Source organism: Anolis sagrei, chromosome 2 (genome assembly GCF_037176765.1).
Source record: "Anolis sagrei isolate rAnoSag1 chromosome 2, rAnoSag1.mat, whole genome shotgun sequence".
Classification (NCBI taxonomy): Eukaryota; Metazoa; Chordata; class Lepidosauria; order Squamata; family Dactyloidae; genus Anolis; species Anolis sagrei.
Window position 1 is genome coordinate 122,456,293 of NC_090022.1, and position 21,964 is coordinate 122,478,256.

General features: G+C 41.7%; 2 protein-coding genes across 3 annotated transcripts; one reads left to right on the forward strand and one right to left on the reverse strand.

Moving 5' to 3' along the window:
- Nucleotides 1-4,714: 4,714 nt before the first annotated feature.
- SCO1 (synthesis of cytochrome C oxidase 1) lies at nt 4,715-13,568 on the reverse strand. Of its 2 annotated transcripts, none has more exons than XM_067463817.1 (6): nt 13,375-13,568; nt 10,861-10,951; nt 9,549-9,746; nt 8,044-8,136; nt 7,782-7,897; nt 4,715-5,668 (listed from the first exon to the last, which is right to left on the reverse strand). In XM_067463817.1, the coding sequence occupies exons 1-6, from the start codon at nt 13,522-13,524 to the stop codon at nt 5,537-5,539; spliced, it is 780 nt and encodes a 259-aa protein (XP_067319918.1). In that variant the 5' UTR covers nt 13,525-13,568; the 3' UTR covers nt 4,715-5,536. The 2 variants fall into 2 exon arrangements, with proteins under 2 accessions (XP_067319918.1, XP_060620523.1); XM_060764540.2 differs by having other exon boundaries at nt 10,861-10,954; nt 13,375-13,464.
- Nucleotides 13,569-13,585: 17 nt separating this feature from the next.
- Nucleotides 13,586-21,260, forward strand: ADPRM (ADP-ribose/CDP-alcohol diphosphatase, manganese dependent). Its single transcript, XM_060764538.2, has 4 exons — nt 13,586-13,746; nt 17,088-17,693; nt 18,763-18,879; nt 20,776-21,260. Exons 2-4 carry the CDS (start codon nt 17,111-17,113, stop codon nt 21,087-21,089), a joined length of 1,014 nt encoding a protein of 337 aa, XP_060620521.2. The 5' UTR covers nt 13,586-13,746; nt 17,088-17,110; the 3' UTR covers nt 21,090-21,260.
- The last annotated feature ends 704 nt before the right edge of the window (nt 21,261-21,964 follow it).

Below are 21,964 nucleotides of genomic sequence, written 5' to 3' on the forward strand. Positions count from 1 at the left end.
AAAGTGGAGTCCACAGCATGTGAGTGTGGAGAAGAGCAAACCACAGACCACTTACTACAATGCAGTCAGAGCTCTGCCACATGCACAATGGAGGACCTTCTTACGACACCAGAGGCATTCCAAGTGGCTAGCATTGTACTAAAAGGGCATTTAGTACAATGGCAAGTTCTTTTAACTTTGTGTTTTTAAATACATTATAACTGTACTCTCAGCTCACTTCTGACACGATAAGTCTGAATGTTGGCCAACCACTCTGGAGTCCAGGTTTCAAATCCCTGTTCAGCTATCAAATCTACTGGGTATCCTTGAAAAAAATACACTTCCTTGGCCTGATTCAGGCATCCTCAAACTGCGGCCCCCCAGCTGTTTGGGCCTTCAACTCCTAGAATTCCTGACAAACAAGCTTGTTAAGACTTCTGGGAGTTGGAGGCCCAAACAGCTGGAGGGCCACAGTTTGAGGATGCCTGGCTTAATTGGAAGGCAATGGCAAACCACTTCTGAACAAATCTTGCCAAGAAAAGGTTTGCTTTAGAATTGCCACAGGCTGTAAACAACTTGTAGGCATACAATGAACAAGGAAAACAAAGACCTGCAAGGATGATTGGCATTCCCACAACTTTCAGCGGCTTTGAGGGGCTCTTCTGATTGCGTAGGTCATGATTAAGGCAGACAGACAAAGCACCACAGAAAGGAATTGTCTCCTTCCCACTGACATTGACTCCCTAGTTATTTGTAGAACTTTATGGAAAGTGGAAGGAGTGCCAGAAGGAATCCGTTCCCCCCCTTGGAATGCAGCAGTTGTCCCTTAGTGTAAGAAGATCTCCAATGCCTAAAGCCAAGAAAGTGCTGACAAAAGTAAAACTCTAAAGGGCAGAGAGGAGCAATGAATTTGTTGCCTTAACAAGCGCCCTACCCGCTCACCCCCTCCCCCTCCCAAAAAGAAGCTTCTCTTTATATAAAGGCAGGAATATTGTTGATCTCACTACTCTGAACACTTTGGTAGACACTCTTACTTTGAAACCCCACAAATGTTGTAAAAAGTCATGCTACTTTTTATTGCCATAGGCTAGTGGTTCCCAAATGGTGGTCCACAGACTTCACCCCCCCCCCCCCAAAAAAAAAAAAAAAACCAGCCGGCTTGGCCAACAGTCTAGAATTATGGAAGCTAAAGAGAAAAGCATCTTGAGGGCCAAAGTTTGGGAAACACTGTAACAAGTTAACTTCTGCCTGAAGATAATGAGATAGCACAATGATCATGCCAAAAGAAAGCAATATGCCAATCCTGGGTCTTTTTGAACCACCACAATCTGCCTTCCTCTAGGACTTTTCTTTACCTATTCCACCAGCGTAAAAAATGGAGGGTTTCACACCCTCACTACAAACAGAAGAATGGAGCTCATAATTTAAACATTGTGATTTGAAAGTTTTGATCACATCCACCAATGACACTGGTCCCAGGAAAAGCAATGCATTTTCTCCCTAAAGCCCCTTGGCCAGCCTCAGAGTCTTGAAAGGGCTTTTTAATAAAAACAAACCACCAGCCACCCCAGCTCTATGCATTTTCCTTTGTACATGGAAAGAAGATAATGCTGTATTTGTTGTATGTTGCAAAGGACACTAGGTACCCAGCTCTGGTTTTTTTGTTGTTCATTTGTTCAGTCGTTTCCGACTCTTTGTGACTTCATGGACCAGTCCACACCAGAGCTCCCTGTTGGCCATCATCACCCCCAACTCCTTCAAGGTCAATCCCGTCACTTCAAGGATACCATCCATCCATCTTGCCCTTGGTCAGTCCCTCTTCCTTTTTCCTACCATTTTCCCCAGCATAACTGTCTTCTCTAAGCTTTCCTTTCTTCTCATGATGTGGCCAAGTACTTCATATTGGCCTCTACTATTCTTCCCTCCAATGAGCAATCAGGCTTTATTTCCTGTAGTATGGACTGGTTGGATCTTCTCGCTGTCCAAAGCACTCTCAGAACTTTCCTCCAGCACCACAGTTCAAAAGCATCTATTTTCCTTCGTTCAGCCTTCCCTATGGTCCAGCTCTCACATCCGTGGGTGGCTATGGGGAATACCATTGCTTTAACTATGCGGATCTTCGTTCCCAGTGTGATGTCTCTTCACTATTTTATCAAGATTGGTCATTGCTCTCCTCCCAAGAAGTAAGCATCTCCTGATTTCCTGGCTGCACTGTGTCTGCAGTAATCTTTGCAGCTAGAAATACAAAGTCTGTCACTGCCTCCACGTTTTCTCCCTGTTTCCCATTTGTCAATCATTCTTGTTGCCATAATCTTGGTTTTTTTATGTTTAACTGCAACCCAGATTTTGCGCTTTCTTCTTTCACCTTGATTAGAAGACTCCTCGGCTCCTCCTCACTTTTGGTCATCAAAGTGGTGTCATCTGCATATCTAAGGTTGTTAATGTTTCTTCCAGCTCTGGTAGGAGACTGAAAAATTCTGAAACAGTATCTAGCTCATGAACTCCACCATGACTCCTCCCTTCTCTCCAAGCCCTGCACTCCAGAAGCTACCACAGAAGTCCCATGCTCTCCAGTCACAGATCTTTCCCTTGCACTTCTATTTAGGAGGTAGTGCAGGCATGGGCAAACTTTGACCCTCCAGGTGTTTTGGACTTCAACGACCACAATTCCTAACAGCTGGTAAACTGTCTGGGCTTTCTAGGAATTGAAGTTCAAAACACCTGGAGGGCCAAAGTTTTGCCCATGCCTGAAATAGAGCAACCTGCTAAGTGTGTCATACTTATACACTCATCCCAATAAAATGGGAGACATAGATCAAACATTTTTCCAACTGATTCCACAATCATGGCTGGAGAAAATCCACAGGAAGCTAAAGTGACTCTTGACTGAAGTGGTGTCTAGGGGAGCCCTTCTCCATTCAGCACCTTGGACAGCTTTATTCTATATTGCTCCATCCAGGGCGTTGACAGAACATGATGGCATGTTGCCCATACCAAGATGCTCTCTACCTAGTCTGAATGTCTGTAAGATTTTCAGTGCCCTATTGCAAAGCCATAAGCAGGCCCATAGATTCTGCACCAATTACCTTCCCCCTCACTCCTCTTTTGGTTAGCATTTTGCTTGAGTCTTACAGACTTTTCAAAGCCCTGAGAAATATTTTCTAATTTTGTATTTGTCTACCAAACATATTCATAATGCAGGTTTTCAAAGCTCTTCTAAAAGATGTTTGCTGTTTTAGATCTACTGTCCAAAGATGTCTCTTAGCTAGGTATCACTTAGCTGAGGAATATGCATCTCTAAAGAACTACATTGCACATTTTATTTATTTGGCATTTCATTTAAATATATCATGCACATAAACCTGAACTGTAAATTTTATTTATTAAGCCTTTGTGAAATTGAACTATTTTTGTAACTTTTGCTTTTTGCCATTTTAACTCAAACTGATACCTTTGAAAAGAGTCCAGTGTTAAAGGAGTTCCAACAAAAAAGCTTTACTTTAATTCATAATCTACTTCTCACTTCCATTCCGAGATGAAAATATAATCCCCTGCTGTAATGCCATCCAAGGAAACTGACTGCAGCAGCCTCACAACCAGTTGTTGGAACCAGAGCTCCAACAACTGGTAATATTGACCCCTTGAATCACGCCCCATGTTCTCAGCATAAAAGAACCTGAAGTAGCTTGGAAAAAATCTTCCTGGAGAGGCTGGGGGAGGATTGTATGCATTCTAAGGAGTCTGTGGACATAGACTCAAACACATTAAAGATATAGCTAGCTACCAACAAAATGCAGATGAAGGATCATGTCTTGAAATTTTTGGACAAGGAATGTTTAAATGGTACAAAGGCTTTAAAAATATAGTATTCTTTATGAAATGCCAGGAATTTTCACATATACTTTAGTATATGCACGTATATTCTAAGATAGTCAATGTATCACTCTGTCTTACCTGCATGAACACAGAGGGGAAAAGAGAAAGGAGCTGCACTTTTACATCGCAATCCTTAACAGCTGAGAATGAAGAACAAATTCTAACGAAGCCCCCAAAGCATTCAGCACATACTAACCCAAGGAAATTCCTGGTGGACACTTAGATAAAAAGAGACTTTGCCTTTTTCCATCTGGTATCTTAGAAGCAAAGAAGATATTTCAGTTCTATAGGAAGCCTCTTACATTACAGTACCACTTGCTGGAAAAAAATCTCTCAAGGCACATTCCAAAGGGACCAGTTCTTCCCAGAGGCAGCTTAAAACAGAAAGCAAATCTGTAAAAGCAGTGGTGAGGTTGAGTGTGGGAGATGATTAGCAATCTTCCAACAATTTATGCCAAGTGATAGAAATTTAATAGCTCCAAATGTGCACATTCTCTATGGCATTTTTTTATTACAAAAATGATGTACATTTCATTGAGCTGCCTAAAACTTTGGTCACAGCAGACGTGAGCAAACTTTGGCCCTCCAGGTGCTTTGGACTTCTACTCCCATAATTCCTAACAGCCCATCAGATGGATTATTTATCCATTTTAACATGCCAACTGGAAGATTGGTAGCATTGTAGCAGAGGAGACTGAACTTGGATGGCATCTGGTAGCAGTGCTCATCCATGATACTTGAATCCAGCAATTTCATCCTACTGAATGAGAAGTACAAACCCCCTCAAAGATAGGCACAATGTTTCAAGGGCAACATTCATTTTAGCTGATTAGAGATCTGAAGAAAACAACATAAGCTCTAGAGGTTTTTATACTTTATTTCAGTGTCAGTACAACACATGTGATTTTATTTGATCAATAATCCCTCTATATAGAGAGTTACTCAGTGCTCTGGGGTTATGTCATAAGCTAGGAACAGGGAACCCGTAGCTTTCTACATGACGTTAGGCTACAATTCCTATCATTTCCAACTTGAACCCATGCTGGTTAGGGATGATGAGAGTCTATATTCCAACATATGGAAGGAATGACAGGTTTGCTAGTCCTCTTATAAGCTACACTAGCAATTTCATATATATTAATAACAATTCCAAAAGACAGCTTCTTTAGCTGTCAGAAAATGTCACCTTTGAAGTGATGGTGATGCCACTGATGTAAGTAAAAGACATTCACATCTCAGGCAAGGCTAGTCCCATAAATGGCATCAGGAGTACTGCTCACTTCAGTTATTAAATCTACATATAGTCTTTTAGCATTACAACAAATCATAATTCAAGTATAAAAAACAATTCCAAGGCTAGAGTGATCACCATTCAGGAATGATTATCTTTTCCTTAGGTCCGCCTGTATTGTATCCAAAGGCATTCCACACAAAAAGTCAAGAGTCAATGCACATTCTGAGAAAAGTATTTGGTCACATAGTTTTGTATAATGACACCTGTTCTTTATTCATTCTGAGTCTTAGCTCAGAGTACAGTCATAACCACAAAGAAATAAGGAAGGTACCAAGGGATATTACTTGTACTTCATCCAACCAATCCTATCTTCAAGGCACATCCCCGTTGTGTTATGTTCACTTGATGGGCAGCATTCTTGGCTTCCAGTAAGATTTCTTTCCTCTCCTAACTCTGTTTAAATTGTCTCATGTGTCCAGCAATTGAAGCAGCAATCTCCGAATGCTTCTTGTTTTGGCCATAATAATCAACGAACTTCCCATCGGGACCAACAAGGTACATTATGATGGTATGATCCACCTGCAAGAAAAATAAGACAAACTGGGGGTGAGAGTTGGAAACAGCATAACCCACACACAGCAGTAACTCCATTAGTTCACTGAACTATCAACTCAGCTATAGGTTTTTCTTTTTAAAATGAGGTCTCAAGTACAATGGCTCTAAAACCAGAATGTGAAAATGACACAAAAACTGAGCACTGCAAGAGAAAAGAACAAAGGCACCCAAACCAGGCAGAAAAAGAATTCTTCAGAAACCCTTTGAGAAGTCACTGCATGGAGTTCAAATGGGCTCTTATGGAAAACCACCACTCTCTGAATGTAAGGGAAGAATTGTAATTATCAAGTATGTTGGAGGTCAATCCTAAGGTTCCACAAACTTCAAAACTTGCACACCACAAAAAAAATTAAAATCCCTTCTAGCCCTGATCTACTTTCCTTCTATTGGATCCATGGTGATGAAATGCCCCAAGCATTTTTGAGCACCTCTCTGAGGAGCCCTATGCTCCCACCTCACAATAAAGCCTGGCTTTGAGGGGGTATGGTGCAGAATAGCCAACAGCATCCTCAAACCTCAAAGGAATGGGGTTTTGCTACATCTTCCCTTCCTTAATAATTTTAGCCTCATCTGGCCTTTTTTCCCATTCAGATACTTGCTTTTTGGAAATAGGCATTGTCAAATATGGGAAAATAGCCCAAATAGATGAGCAAGTTCATAAAATATCTCAAAGTGCAACTTAGATGGCAGCATTAGCTATTTCCATGCTGACAAAATATTCAGTGTTCCAGCTCTTTGATAGGATATAAGAAATGCACCCCTCTAGGTTACCAGAGGAAGAGAATTGGGTCTGCTACTCTATTTCTGTAGCATAGTTAGATTAAAAAGAAGGGAGAAAAAATTGGGAATCTAAATTATGGTACTGTTCCATTATCTGGGCAGAGGCCACTAGGGAGCACCAGAAAGAGAAGGATAGCCCATTTTACAGTGGGAGGGAGTTGAAGGAGGAAAACCACCCCCCACCCCCGTTTTGCTGGTTATTCCCCCTCCCCACTTCCTATATCATAACTGAGGATTAGAACAGTGCCAAGTTACTTTGAAGAACCAGAACAGGTGGTGGAGGAGTACTAACAACACTTCAGAAATTAATTCTAATTAACATTGATAAACCAGGATATAGCTAAGAAACCTGACAAGTTAAAATGTGATTAAACAAATTATTAGATTAAAACACCACTGCATTTTTAGTGTTAAATCATTTACAAACCTAATAAAGTTAAAATACAGCACACCCTACAATAAAAAAATCTTCCTGCAACTAATTCATCATTAAAACCTTGTTTGAATAAAAAGGCCCTTGTCTGTCATCAAAATGAGCAGTGAGGCCAGCCTAGCCTATGCCAAGTGCTCTGTTAAAGGAACAGCACAGGCAGAAAACTAGCCAGCTGAAGGATTGCAAAATACACCCCATCCACTATCTGGCTCCCTCATGTGGCTGAATTGTCTCAGTTCTTGCCAATTTTAATAACCCATGTAGGTAATATCTATGATACAGAGTCATAAGAGAGATAGGTTTCTGATAAAAGACTGCATATTTGAGTTTTTGGATGTCAGTGAGCCTGTCAAAACAAACTCATATGAGAAAAGAGGCCCAGGCCTATGCTCTAAGTGGTATCTGAACTACAACCACCAAAGGAAGCATCTTCAGGCCCACTACTGCCTTCAAGTTATCTTTCAGACCGTTCTCTTCCCTGGCCTCAAAACAAACATTTCTCAGCAACAATGTCCTTGTAGACATAATGGAAACATTGAAGTCATAGAAGCCCATCATCTATTGCTATTACAAGATGATCTTTCCATTATGAAGAGAATATATCCCAATCATATATACACTGTCCACATCCAATAGATTATGTGCCTACAAATGTCAATTGATGACAGCTCAACCACTCTCTGCTCCCTAGATTCCTTTCAATGGACTCCTTCAACTGTTTTACACGAGGCATTTCATCAAAACACACTTCACTCACTTCTAACAAAATTATTAAATCAGAACTGAGGTGTTTTTATAAAGCCCTCCCCAGGCATATCAGTTTCTGGTCCAATTAGAAAAACCACATTCAAAAATCATACTCACAATATAATCATTATCTTCGTCTTTGGGGCCAGAACTATAGTAGACACGATAGGCTCGAGCCACTTGATCAATCTGCTCTTTCGTACCCGTCAATCCAATCAGTTTAGGTGAAAACTCTTGGAATAAAAACAGGGCTCGTTAGATCAAACTGAATTAGGGACCTGTGAGAGGCCCTTCCAGTGCTTCAACAGCCATTCTGGACAGGGTTGCAAGGCCAAGGGCATCAATACAATATCATATTAAGAGAAAAAGCTAATGTTACCTTTGACATATCTAGCAACTGCTTCTTTATTATCTCTCTCTGGATCAATGGTGATAAAGAGTGGAGTGACATTGGGCAGAGACTGGATTGCATCTGTAGCCACAAAACATAATAATTAATATCCTAGTAGCCAGACCTAAAATTATTTTCCAGTTGTTAAACCTCATAAATAAAGAAATAAAGTGATGATGATGATGATGATGATGATGATAAATAATCTAGAACAACCTTCTGTAAGGCTCCCAGTTGTTGTACTACAAATTAATCATCCCTGGCAGCTGATCATATAGACTAGAATAGTCATGGTTAGAATAGGATTTTAGGATGCAAAATCGGGGGAAAAGGCTGTCCTAGAAAATAGTAACTTGGTTTAGCTCATTAAAAAGATGATATTCTTGTAGCCAGTGATGAGAGTTTTCTGGAAATAGCAGAATTGAATTTTTAAGATATTCTGAAAAGACTATTTTTATTCTCTCTTTTATTTTGCCTAATTTCAGGTTGTTTTGTGGTTGCTTCCACATTATGGAATTCCCTTCCTAATGGGGACAGACACCAAATTGGCGCAGGAACATTTTACATTATACCTTTCAATATGAAACATACATTTGTTCTTCATTTTGCAGTTAACTAAAACCTTGCCCTATTCTACGTTGGCCAGTGTTTCTCATTATATCCCTAGTCACCCAATTCTGCTGCAAACCAAAGATCTCCTGCTCTCTTGGAAAACTTGTTGTCTCTTTCTGGGTGATGCATAGGAGTAGAATCTGCTCCTCCAGACACACACATGGAAACATCCATCTCCAGTGTGTGATTTTATCTCATAGCCCACCAGTTCTGCGTACCGTAACTTTTCTTCCCTGCTGTAGTAAATTTCAAATACATAAGAGGGATGTGTATTACCTAGATTTAAGGTGTCAAAAATTACTGGTTTTGCTATAACAGACCAAGGTAACTATATCATTAACATTTAAATATTACACAATACCTTTCAGCTGCATACATCTCTCACCCCTGTCCCAAACTATATTTTTCCTGTTGAACTTTTTCAGTGTCAATTTCTTGAGAGTTGGGAAATCATAGAATCATAGAATCAGAGTTGGAAGAGACCTCATGGGCCATCCAGTCCAACCCCCTTCCAAGAAGCAGGAACATTGCATTCAAATCACCCCTGACAGATGGCCATGCAAATCATGTTATTGGATTGCCAGATGTTATTGGATTGACACTCTCAACATTCCTCCTGCTAGGGCTGATTGGGAGCTGTAATCGGACAATATTGGGAATGCACTTTTTTGCAGTTAAGTGCAATAAGGCAGCAGATCCAACAAAAGTACAATATAAATAATAAATCTTATTCTATCCCTTGCTATAAATGCCCATAGAAGAAAAAAGGATCCAAATATGAAGAACAAGATCCAATTCTATACCAAGCATTATTCTAGCAAACAAAACTATAGATACAACTACTATTCATTAAAGACAATTCAGTTTTCTGAATGACTCACCGATTTCATCTACAGCTAGAATCATTTTCTCCAGTTCTTCTGGACAGATGTCAGGACAGTGTGTAAAACCAAAGTAGATGAGCACCCACTGACCCAGATAGTGACGATCTGACTTGGGCTCACCCTTGTGATCAGTGAGTGAGAAATGGCCTCCCAACAATGGCTTTCCAATACTCCGGTGCCGGTCCTTCTCCAACACTGAAACAGCAGCACAACTGACGATTATTCATCTTAAAACAAATAATTCTTATAGAGCATACATAGCAGCAATCGTACATTATTGCTTCTCCTTTCTTTCTAATTCTTCATCCACTCCAGATTCTACACCTCCTTAAGACAAAAAAAGCCTACACTGTCGCTATTCTTGCATTTTCTGGATACTTCAATATACAGTAGAGGTGTTCCCACAGTAGAGGTGGCAGAGCATAGTAGGAAGAACATAGGAAAAATCAAAATTCAATTTCTAAAAGAGATCTGCAACCAGAGACATCTGTTACAGATGTCGGAAGAGTTGAAAAGTTAAATATCTAATTCAATATTGATGCAAGCGACAACAATAAATGTAAAAGTGTGGAGAGAAAAAAACAATTATTCAGAACCTATTTTTGCCTTCCAGGGTGCATCTACACTGTCAAATTAATGTAGTTTGATATCACTTTAACTGCCATGGCTCATGAATATTGAATCCTGGTAGCTGTAGTATGAGGCACCAGCACTCTTTGGCAGAGAAGGGAAAAGATCATAGAAAACTAGAACCCCCATGATTCCATAGGCTTGAGTCATGGCATTTAAAGTGAAGTCAAATTGCATGAATGATATGGCCAAAATAGATGCACCCTTTGATTATCTCACACAAGAGCTTTAGAAAATAAATTGGGACATGCTCCTTCCCCTGTTTTTTTTTTTTTAATGTTTTCATTTGCTTGTTTCCAAGACATCAGCTAAGATGGCTGGTTTCTGGAATCACTTCAAAATGCTTAAATGACCATTCTTTGTCTTTGGATCATTATAATAAACTGTAAAGTGCTACAGATGATACTCATAGTAGGGCTTGAACATGCGAGGACTTGGTTAGACTAACCTTAAGCTGACTAAGAAGAACAAAGGTAAGTAAATGACTACACAACTCCGAGCAGAATTTAAATGGTTCTGAACACATATTTGTGAAGTACTCTATAAAGTACTCTTCTGACTGAGTCAACAAGACACTGACATTCTTACTGCTCTAGGAAGGAACATAACCATTGTGTTTGTATCTGTGCAACCAGATGGTAATGAATCAAGAAGAGAAGCAATGGTGATTGATACCAACTTTCCTCTTTTTCTTTTTTGAAGTATTTCATCGTTGCTAATAATCCTCCTCCAATTGCACAGGTGATTGCCAGAGTCTTCCAAGTTACAGGCTACTGGGAAAGAGAGAAAAGAAATGGAGGTGCTTATGTAAATATATTTGTTCACTGACCTGAATCTGCCTCATAAAAATAATTTTTATTTCACTTCCTCGTTCTCTCTGGCTACGTTTTTCAGAAGCAAAGCACACACCGCATTGGGTTGCTGTGAGTTTTCCTGGCACACACAGAATCCTTTCTCATTTCTCAGACTGAAATACATCATAACTTAAGAAAAGACCAAAGATTTCCAAATGAGTGCCAGGAGATATAAAGGTAAGCTGCAAAACCTGGGAAAGTGGTTGAAGCTCATGTGTCTCCTTCTCTACAAGGGGAAATTAGAAAAGGTCACCTAGATTTGGATTTCGGCTGTGTAGTTTTTTAACACAGTCTACTTTACTAGTTCAGTTGTAGCCCAAAGACCCTGAAGGCACCAGATCCCATCTGATCTTGGAAGCTGGACAGGGTCAAGTCTACCTGTTGCTTTGTTGCAGGAGTGACAAGGAAAATCAGGTGCACTGGGCTCGGTTTCAGGGGAAAGCAATGGTAAAGCACCTCTGCACATTCATTGTTTAAGAAAACTCAGTGAAATTCATGACTGCTTCCTTGGCAAGATTTATTGCCTTCCTCTGAGGTTGGAAGAGAATAATATGCCCAAAATCAACTAGCTGTTTTTCATGCCTAAGTGAGGATTTGCATTTAGAATCTGAGTTTAACATTTCAGATCATCACACCAGTGGTCCTTTATGAGTTAGCAGCAAGTAGTGTAGGGTATTTTAAGCTCTATAGAAAACTGGGTGAGATTTTTATGCGGATCAGCACCAAGGTTACTGAAGATGTGTGCGTGAAGAAAGAATCCACATGCAGGTGCATAAAGGCAAAGGGATTTCTCTTGCTGCAATTAGTAGGGTATAAAAACAGAGGTTTTGGTATACCATTTGAAGCTCTTTACAAACTGTAGCTGTAGGTGCCAAGCTCCGTTTCCCCCCCTGCAGATTGTTGATACTATGCACCCTGGAAAGGACTGTTTGTTTTGCATATAAGGTGCTGAATTAAGCTGTATTTCCACTATGTTTAGATAAAATTGTTTATTTTTCTTTACTGGAACTCTGCTGGAAAGAGTTAGCATTTTCTTTTGTACAAACTTACTGCAACCCTGCTGTCATTTTATCTTCAAGGGAACCGCAACTGGACTTTAAGTTTAGTGCTGAGAGGGACAGATTATTTTTCTGGCACTAAATGCAATAGGGAAGACAATAGTCAGGTAAACACACAGCTCTATTGAAGCCATGAAGGGTCAGAAAAAGGGACGAGTATCAGACACCAGCCTGACCCTCACTGGACTACTGAATGTTTTATACTACTCGGGGTGGGGGGGGGGTGGATTCATTGGGGGCTAAGATGGGAGAGACTAGCCCCTTGCAAAGGCTGAGTTTGCCAAACCCTTCCCTCTAACCACTGTGCCCCAATGAAGAGGGCGCTGCCACTTCAGAAGCGTCACTTTTCTGAAGCTGGACATTGCTTTAACTGCTATAGCTCAATGCTACACAATCCTGGGACTTATAGTATGGTGAGTCCCCAGCCTCAGAGTTAAGAACAGGGATGAAACAACAGGAAGTGAGAGAAATCTACTTCTCAGAAGAGGAATTCATTCCTGAAAGAGTTATCATGGGGAAAAGATGTCTCCATTGGCGCATCATCACTGTTTCCACAAGCCACATTTTTCAAAATCCAATATCACAGGGACAGAAGGTGAGGCAAAATCTTTTGAACTGGGGCAAAGGCAGCAGCAGATGAAACAACACAGGGTGTTAACCCTTCCCTATGCTATCTATCCAAAGCTAATGTATCTCTATCTAGCTATATGTCTGGAGTTACAATTTAAAAAGAGCCCCCGATGGCACAATGGGTTAAAGTGCTGAGCTGCTAAACTTGCTGGCTGAAAGGTTGGTGGGGTGAACTCCTGTTGTTATCCCCAGCTTCTTCCAACCTAGCAGTTTGAAAACACACAAACGTGAGTACATCAATAGGTACCGCTTCTGCAGGAAGGTAACAGTGCTCCATGAAGTCACACCAGCCACATGACCTTGAAGGTGTCTACAGACAACGCCGGCTCTTTAGCTTAGAAATGAGGATGAGCACCACTATCCAGAGGCAGACACGACTAGACTTAACGTCAGGGGAAACCTTTACCTTACACTTGAAAATATACCTGTCCCAACTTTCATACAAATTCAACTTCAGAACAAACCTACAGAATTATTCTTGTTCGTAACTTGGGGGCTGCTTGTATAGGCCTCCAACTCCCAGCTTGTTCAATGGCCAGGACTCATGGAAAGTGGAGGGCCGCAGTGTGGGGAAGCCCGGCGCGGAGGTCCTGCTCCCAGGGCGGCCCACCCGAGCTCGCTCTCCCTCCCTTCCCCCGCTCCCCTCCTCACCCCAGGCTTGCTGGGACCGCTCCGCGGAGGCTCCCCCGAGGCCTGCGTGGCCCTCGTCCGCGAAGGGTGGCAGAGGCAGCAGCACCGCCATGGCAAGGAGCCCTGGCGCCCCGCCAGCAACCGCAGCCCAGCCGGGAATACCGCCGCCATCTTTGTCTTTCCGTCCCTTCCCAGGAACCCAATCAGAGGGGCAGGCTGGACTTCCGGGGGAAACCTGGCATGCGCGCGCCGGCCTGGCTTTTTGGTTCCCTCCCTCGGAACGCCGGTCTCTCTATGGTGTGCACTTTAGAGCGGCTAGAGCGGCGCCTACCCGCTCAGAGCACAGATGAGGCCACAGCGCCGCGGGGACGTTCTGAGCCCCTATTTGCTCCGGTAAGTTGGAGGCTAGGAAGCCACCCCGTTTGGAACCGCGTTGTATGCAGGCACGGCCAGGACAGGGGCAAGATATCGCCCTGTGTCGCTAAAGCCAAGGGAAGGAAGGGGAGCCAAAGACAGAGGTCACATTCCTCCCCCAGCCGCAGTCGGAGGCATCCTGGAAGGCCTAAGCTGCTTGGAGTCTGGGGAGGGGGTGTGCCAGGCCGAAGGAGAGGGGCCACTTGTTTGGTTGTCATTGTTCATTCGTTCAGTCGCTCCCGACTCTTCGTGACCTCATGGACCAGCCCACGCCAGAGCTCCCTGTCAGCCGTGTCCACCCCCAGCTCCTTCAGAGTGAAGCCTGTCACTTCAAGGATGCCATCCATCCACCTTTCCCTTTCCCTTTTCCCTTCCATTTTCCACAACATCATTGTCTTTTCTAAGCTTTCCCGTCTCCTCATAATGTGACCAAAGTACTTCATCTTGGCCTCTACTATCCTTCCCTCCAATGAGCAGTTGGGCTTTATTTCCTGGAGGATGGACTGGTTGGATCTTCTCGCAGTCCAAGGCACTCTCAGAATTCATTCATTCAGTCGCTCCCGACTCTTCGTGATCTCATGGACCAGCCCACGACAGAGCTCCCTGTTGGCCGTGGCCACCCCAGCTCCTTCAGAGTCAAGCCTGTCACTTCAAGGATACCATCCATCCATCTTGCCCTTGGTCGGCCCCTTTCCCTTTTTCCTTCCATTTTCCCCAGCATAACTGTCTTCTATAAGCTTTCCCGTCTTCTCTTGATGTGGCCAAAGCACTTCATCTTTGCCTCTACTAGCCTTCCCTTCAATGAGCAGCTGGGCTTTATTTCCTGAAGTATGGACTGGTTGGATCTTCTGGTGGTCCAAGGCACTCTCAGAATTTTCCTCCAGCACCACAGCTCAAAAGCATCTATCTTCCTTCGCTCAGCCTTCCCTATGGTCCAGCTCTCACATCCATAGGCGACTATGGGGGATACAATTTCTTTTACTATGCAGAGAGGGAGACTTAGAATTCATGCAGTTTGACGTCACTTTCCCTTCCATGGTCTAATGCAGTGGGGTCCTGGGGTTGTTGTCGCTTTCCCGCCAGAGAGGGCTGGTGTATCCCCAAACTACAACTCCCATGGCAACGAGACGTCCTACTGGAATATATAAACTTTATTTATACCCCACCGCCATCTCCCCAAAGGGGACTCGGGGTGGCTAACGTGAGGCTAAAGTACAACAAAATAAAATAAAATACAAACAAACAGCAAATAACATCAAAATAAAATGCATATAATATCAGAAAATGAAAAACAGATGCAAAATAACGTGATGAAGAAATAAAATAAAAGCATGGTGGGTGGGCCAGATGCACAGAATAGGATTGATAAAACTCTGGGTGAGATAAATTAATGTAGAAGTATGTGTCTGTGGGGGAGCTCAGAAGGGGCCAACAATGGGATCGGGCCTTCATTAAAGACAAGGGAAAGTGCGTCATGAGGCAGAACTATAGTTGGGACGGACATGATATGGGGATATGTGTTCACTCGTCAAAAGCACGCATCAAAGAGCCAAGTTTTTAGGTCTTTCTTAAAGGCTGCCAGGGTGGGGACTTACCTAATCTCACTAGGTAGCAAGTTCCAAAGCTGAGGGCCCACCACAGAGAAGGCTCTCTCCCTCATCCCCAAAAGTCGCACTTGTGATGGAGGCAGGAGCGAGATGAGCCCCCCCCCCCCCCCCAAGGATCGAAGAGATTGTGCAGTATTGTAAAAAGAGGGAGAGGAGGGCCTCCCCCGAGGATTGAAGAGATCATTCAGGAAGGCACACAACAGCAGCTTGGAGGGCAAGCCTGGAGTCCTGGTCAGATTCAGGTGATATGTTCAAATTAGACAATCTGTTTTTTATATAGCAGTGTCAATGAGGCCACTGGTGGCGCAGAAGGTTAAACCACTGAGCTGCTGAACTTTTAAATCCGGAGAGCAGGATAAGCTCCCACTGTTAGCCTTAGCTTCTGCCAACCTAGCAGTTCGAAAACATGCAAATGTAAGTAGATCATTAGGTACCACTTTGACAGGAAGGTAACGATGCTCCATGCAGTCATGCCGGTCACGTGACCTTGGAGGCATCTACGGACAACACCGTCTCTTTGCCATAGAAATAGAGTTGAGCACCACCCCCCAGAATCAGACACAACTAGACTTGATGTCAAGGGGAAACCTTTACCTTTAGATGGGGCCAGGCAGCCTTCCTTATCTACAGGTTTTGCAGCTAAGGATTCAACTAACCAGAGCTAAAAAACATGGGGGGGGGGGGGGGCATTCCAAAAAGCAAAAAAGCGAAGCTCAATTTTGCTGACTGTTGATAGGTGGGCTACCATGCTGTAGCCCAAGCATGGGCAAACTTTGGCCCTCCTGGTGTTTTGGAGTTCAACTCCCAGAATTCCTAACAGCCGATGGCCTGTTATGAATCGTGGGAGTTGCAGTCCAAAATACCCAGTGGGCTGAAGTTTGCCCATGCCTGCTATAGACTCCTGCCATTTCACAGATCCCAAGGCTCTCGCCATTTGAGTTGTTCACTATTTTATATCAGGCAGCATGCCATTTTACTGTATATAATGGGACTTGCACACCCATGGAATTTGGTATCCACTGACAATATGTGTCTGTGTCCTGGAACCAAACATCTGCATATAATTTCTGTATATATGTTGATAAGGGAGATAAGACCACTGAAACCATTGTGGCTTTCACCTGAGTAGATATCTATCAGACTGTTGCATACTGTCTTCCCAGTAAAGTTAACAATGAAAAAGATGTTTCTTTTCTATTCAGAAAACCCATGAGGACACACACTACAGTGCCTATATGTCAAATAGCTATATGCATCTCAGAGTCACGGAGTGTATGGATATATAAAAGAGCTTAGTCCACCACTGTCAATGCATGAAGTGAAGACCTATCTCTTCTGGCAGGCCTACTCAGATAGTCTTAAGAAAAATCTTAAACTTCCACTCTGTCTAACTTTTGCTTTGTGTATTTTAATATGTATTTTATGGAATATGTTTTAATATGTGTATTCTATGGAATGTTTTTTTAAATGATTATATGTTTTGATTATGTATTTTAGCAATGTTGTAACCCACCTAGAGCTGTGAGGAGAGGCGGGTAAGAAAATTATAATAATTATTATTCTGTTGGCCTAAGAGCAGAATAGTTTGTCCGAAGCCATATTAATTATGCTCTATACACCTACAGAATATCTGATATATCACTAAGTATGGTTAACCCTTATTATACACTTCTCATAAGGTTTGAAACAAAGCTTTCTTCCTTTTTGTGTTAGATTTTGGGAGGGTGTCGACACCTATGGATGAAGCTCTCTTCTCCTTTGGAGTCATAGCAGACATTCAATATGCTGATCTAGAGGATGGCTATGATTTCCTCGGAATCCAGAAGAGATATTATAGGCACAGCCTGTGTCATCTCCAGAAGGCAATAGAAGAGTGGAATGGAAGACAGATCCAGTTTGCACTGCAGCTTGGGGACATCATTGATGGCTTCAATGCCCAACACAAGATGTCAAAGAGAGCACTGAAAACAGTCATGAAGGAATTTCAGAAGCTCAAGGCCCCAGTGCATCACATATGGGGCAACCATGAACTCTACAACTTTAGCAGAGATTATCTGGTCCAATCAGCACTGAATACCAAGTATTTAGAAGACAAAACTTTACTTAGCCATTTAGTCACTCATCAAAGCCCCACTGAAGATGCTGCTTCAGAATTCTGCTATGCTTATCAGTTCTGCCCAATGTCTAAATTTCGATTTGTCCTTCTTGATGCCTATGATCTAAGTACTTTGGGGAGGGGCACATCCAGCAAAAAGTATCAAGAGTCTCTCCGTCTACTGCAACAGAAAAATAAAAACAAGAATCTGAATAGTCCACTAGGTAAAGTATTGTGCTGACCAAGGGTCACAAGTGTCCTCTTCGGCTCTCTTTAACCCATTCCAGATTTAGAGAAATGAGAGTTAACTGGTTTGCTAAGACAGAACGGTGGCTTTATGTTATTTATTACTATATTTGCAGCAGGGTTTCAGGATATTAGAATTCTTCCAAGGTAAGTTACAAATAATATAAATCTATGTTGTTGAGGGCTTTCATGGCCGGAATCACTGGGTTGCTGTGAGTTTTCTGGGCTGTAGGGACATGCTCCTGGAATATGGCTATAAAGCCCGGAAAACTCACAGCAACCCAATATAAATTTACATTAAGACAGCACAAGATTCAATTTTATATAGTGTTACATCAGTCATAAAAATTGCTCCTACAGGTCAGTTTTTGGCAATAGATGAAAGGAGTGGCCCATCCTGAGGCAGTGGTCTCTTTTGCTTTCCTTCCTTAAAAGAACAATAGATTTTTAAAAAGGCCCAGGGCATGTTGGTGAGCAGTCAGAGCAGCTGGGTTCGGGATCTGATGGTAAGAGTCATGCGAACCCAGAAAGAGTTGTGCTTCCGTCCCATGACGACACTGGCAAGCATTAAGTGCCTGGCATGTAGAGGCACTCCTCTGCCACCTGCTGTGAAACTGAATTGTTTCCATACAGAAATATTGCTAGAGGTGACTGGCAACAGAGATGGCCAGAGAGCTTTATAGGCACCTTGGCAGAGCACTATATTCGAATGGCAGGATCAGCAAAGCCATGCATCCCTGCATAAGGAGGCATCAGCATGATTCTGGTACAGTGTCTTTTTTCTTTCCACCAAAGAAACCCTAGTAGTTTTTGCTGTTTTAAGGGCACTTAATGCCTGAGCTTGTGGTCTGGGTACAGCGCTGAAATTTTCTATTTTTATCTTTAAAAAGTTGGACTGGTTCCTTCTCCTTTGTTGGCTTTCAATTGTTTTTATTTTATTTTAAAGCTATACATTTCCATAAGCAGTGGAGGTGGGAGCTAAAATTCCTAAAAATACACAGCTGAAAGTGAAGCATAAATAGCTTGTTAGTTTTCTTTTCATTACAGACCTTGATGAATGTCAGTTTGTACAATTCAACGGAGGATTCAGTCAAGACCAGCTGCACTGGCTTGATGAAATTCTTACATACGCTGATAAAAATCAGGAAAGAGTTGTGATCATGGGTAAGTTTTAGTAATTCGCATTGTTACAATTAATGTTTTAAATGTTTGTGTTTGTTGCACATTGCCTCTGGCCTTATTAATGAGAAGCTCAAATAATTTTTTGAAATAAAACCTCAAGCTCTACAGTGCGTTTGATCTATTTTCCCAAAGGAGAAAAACAGGAAGATAGGATAATAGAAAAAAAAAACTGTCTAAATGTCTAGAAAAAGAATAAATTAATAATGTTATATGGATACACTAGCATAATCATATTGTGGCAAACCACATCTGAATGTTCCTTACCTATGAAAACTCTATGAAATTCATGCATCAGTGTAAGCCAACAGGTGACATGAAGGCACTTGTACACACAATACAGCATTGCAGTTTGATAGTCCCAGGTAAGACGTGCCAGCAAGCCTCAGCTGGGTTGGCTCTTAGCTTTACAAGGACAGAAAAAAGTCAGCTCTTGAAGTGCCAAGTATCCCTGGTTGCATCTACAGCAGTGGTTCCCAACCTCTGGTCCTCCCGGTGTTTTGGACTTCAGCTCCCACAATTCCAACTGCTGGTAAACTGGCTGGGATTTCTTGAAGACCAAAACAAATGAAGGACCACAGGTTGGGAACAACTAAGGTATTGATTTAACCAACTTGTCCCTGCTTTAACTGCCATGGCTAAATGCTATGGAATTCTGAAAATTGTAGTTTGCACTCTGGCAGAAATGGCTAGAGACCTTACAAAACTACATCTGCCAGGACTCCATAGCATTGAACCATGGCAGCTAAAGTGGTGTCAAACTGCATTAATTCTACAGCATAGATAGAGCCTGTCCCTGCCCAATCCCCTTCATCCTTGCCTCACCACTAGAGCTCTGCTGTTAGTACAGGCTAAAAATAACACTTTTGAGTTGAGAAAAGCATAGCCCGCCAGATTTGCAGACATATAAATTCCAGCATTCCTCGTCATTAGCTATGCTGATGGGCACTGCAGTCAGCAGAAGGCTTGGGCGAATGAGATCCTCCAGCATTCCCCTGCCCCAAACCAAAAGTAAATCTCTGCCAGCTCTTGAGCTTGAAAGAGAGGTAGAGAGTGGATAGGAAGGATTGGGAGAAACCCTACTCCTTTCTTGCCTCCCACTCTTCTTCAGCAGCTGAACTGCTCTGTCTGGATAGAGCAGGTTTATGGACAAAAACCTTTCACTTTCTATTAATACATATAGCAAAGAACAAATAATATAAATGAAGACACTCTAATTCAAATACCATGACTTAAAATCAATTTCCTAAGGATCTGTAATGCAAATGTTTAATATTCAATATTTCAGTACCTTTACAACTTCCCTGACAAAGAAAGGCTGGGGAACCTTTAGCTCCATGCATTTTGGATTGCAATTCTAGGTCTTGTACCACTATTTTGCTGGCTGGAGTTTTTGGGACTGGAAAGTACAAAACTATAGGGTGTCAATATTCTGCATCAATATGCAAATTCCTATTCCAAATCAGAGAAATATGTAAATAATCTAAAATTTGAATCAAGTACTTTTCTTCCAACTTTCCAGCTTATGCTCACTTTGTTTCAACTGGGTTCACTTTGTAAAAAAAATTAAAAGATGAGCCAAGTGTAGCCTCACAGATGTTGCGGGATTTCAACTCTTATGATTCCTTACTATTAGTATGCTAACTAGGGCTCATAGTCCTTGCAGTTCAGTAACATCTTACCACATTTTTCTCTATCTTACTCTATATCAATATAGTTCAAACATATACTCAGCCCCAGAAAACCTGGTGATAGCATTGCCATAAATTGGAAACAACTTGAAGGCACACAACAGTTTTTCTACCAAATTCTGCAGAACTTTATGCAACTGTAGAATGCACAAAATGGTGTGATGTCTGAATTTTTTTTCTTTTCTCCCAGGGCATATCCCTATTCACCCACACGCTACAAGCAGAGTCTGCCTTGCTTGGAACTATAAAGAGGCCCTTTCCACCATCCACTCGCATCACTCTGTGATATGTTTTCTTGCTGGCCACCTCCATGATGATGCTTACTATTTAGACTCTCATGGAGTCCATCATCTTACGCTTACAGGGATCATAGCAACTCCTCCAGAAAGCAATGCTTTTGGAACTATATATGTCTATCATGACAGAATGGTATTAAAAGGTAATGGAAGTATGCCAGATCGAGAGATGCTTTACAAAAGTCGTCATTGCAGTTCTCAGTTTTAAACCATAAGATTCTTTTATTTGTCTGTAATAGGAATGACTTTACTGCTTTTACTTGAAAACATTTTTAAATATTGATTTCTAAAATATTTTGATATATGATGATTTGAGAAAACATCTCCTTTATATAAAGCACATGGATCTTTAAATAAATACCACTAGTCTCTAGTACAACTGAATGTCCTGCTTACTGTTCCTAAAGCTCATTGCATTTTGTGTTCTAGCTGTACATTCAATTTCAAATCTTGATAATCAAACTAAATGTCAACACTGTTCAATGACATGACAATTGGGAAATTAAACAAATAAATTTACACCAGAAAACCAGAAATGAAAATCCTCTAGCAAGAAGGTGAATAATTGTGTATTTATCTCTGTGTAATAATCTTACTTTAAGGATAAAATGTGATTCATACCAGTCATACTTCCACTCCTGGAGATGGCAACTGGCTGGCTAGTTCAGGAGAAATGTTATATTCTCTCCCCATCCCCAAGCTTCTATACACTTGTTGCCCTTTTCATATTGTAACATTCCTGGAACCTGGAATTATATTTGTCAGTATGTAGGTTCCAAATTTCACCCATATCAAGACATGAAAATTAGAATTCAAAAATATTTGATACTTAATATAGAAATCAGAAAACCTGTAATTGGGGGAATTTACTAACAGATCTTGCAAAGTGTATAGTAGATTGGCATGGATTTCTATCTCTCCCCTTCCCCCCCCCCCCCTTCCCAATTAATGCTAGAGGGCCAAATCAAAGAATAGCAAAAAGAACCAGAAGTGTCTCTAAACACAGTTTTGATTTTTAAAAAATAATTCCTGGGCTGAGAATGTGCTCAGAGACACTCTAGTCCTCAATTCTTTTTATTTCTG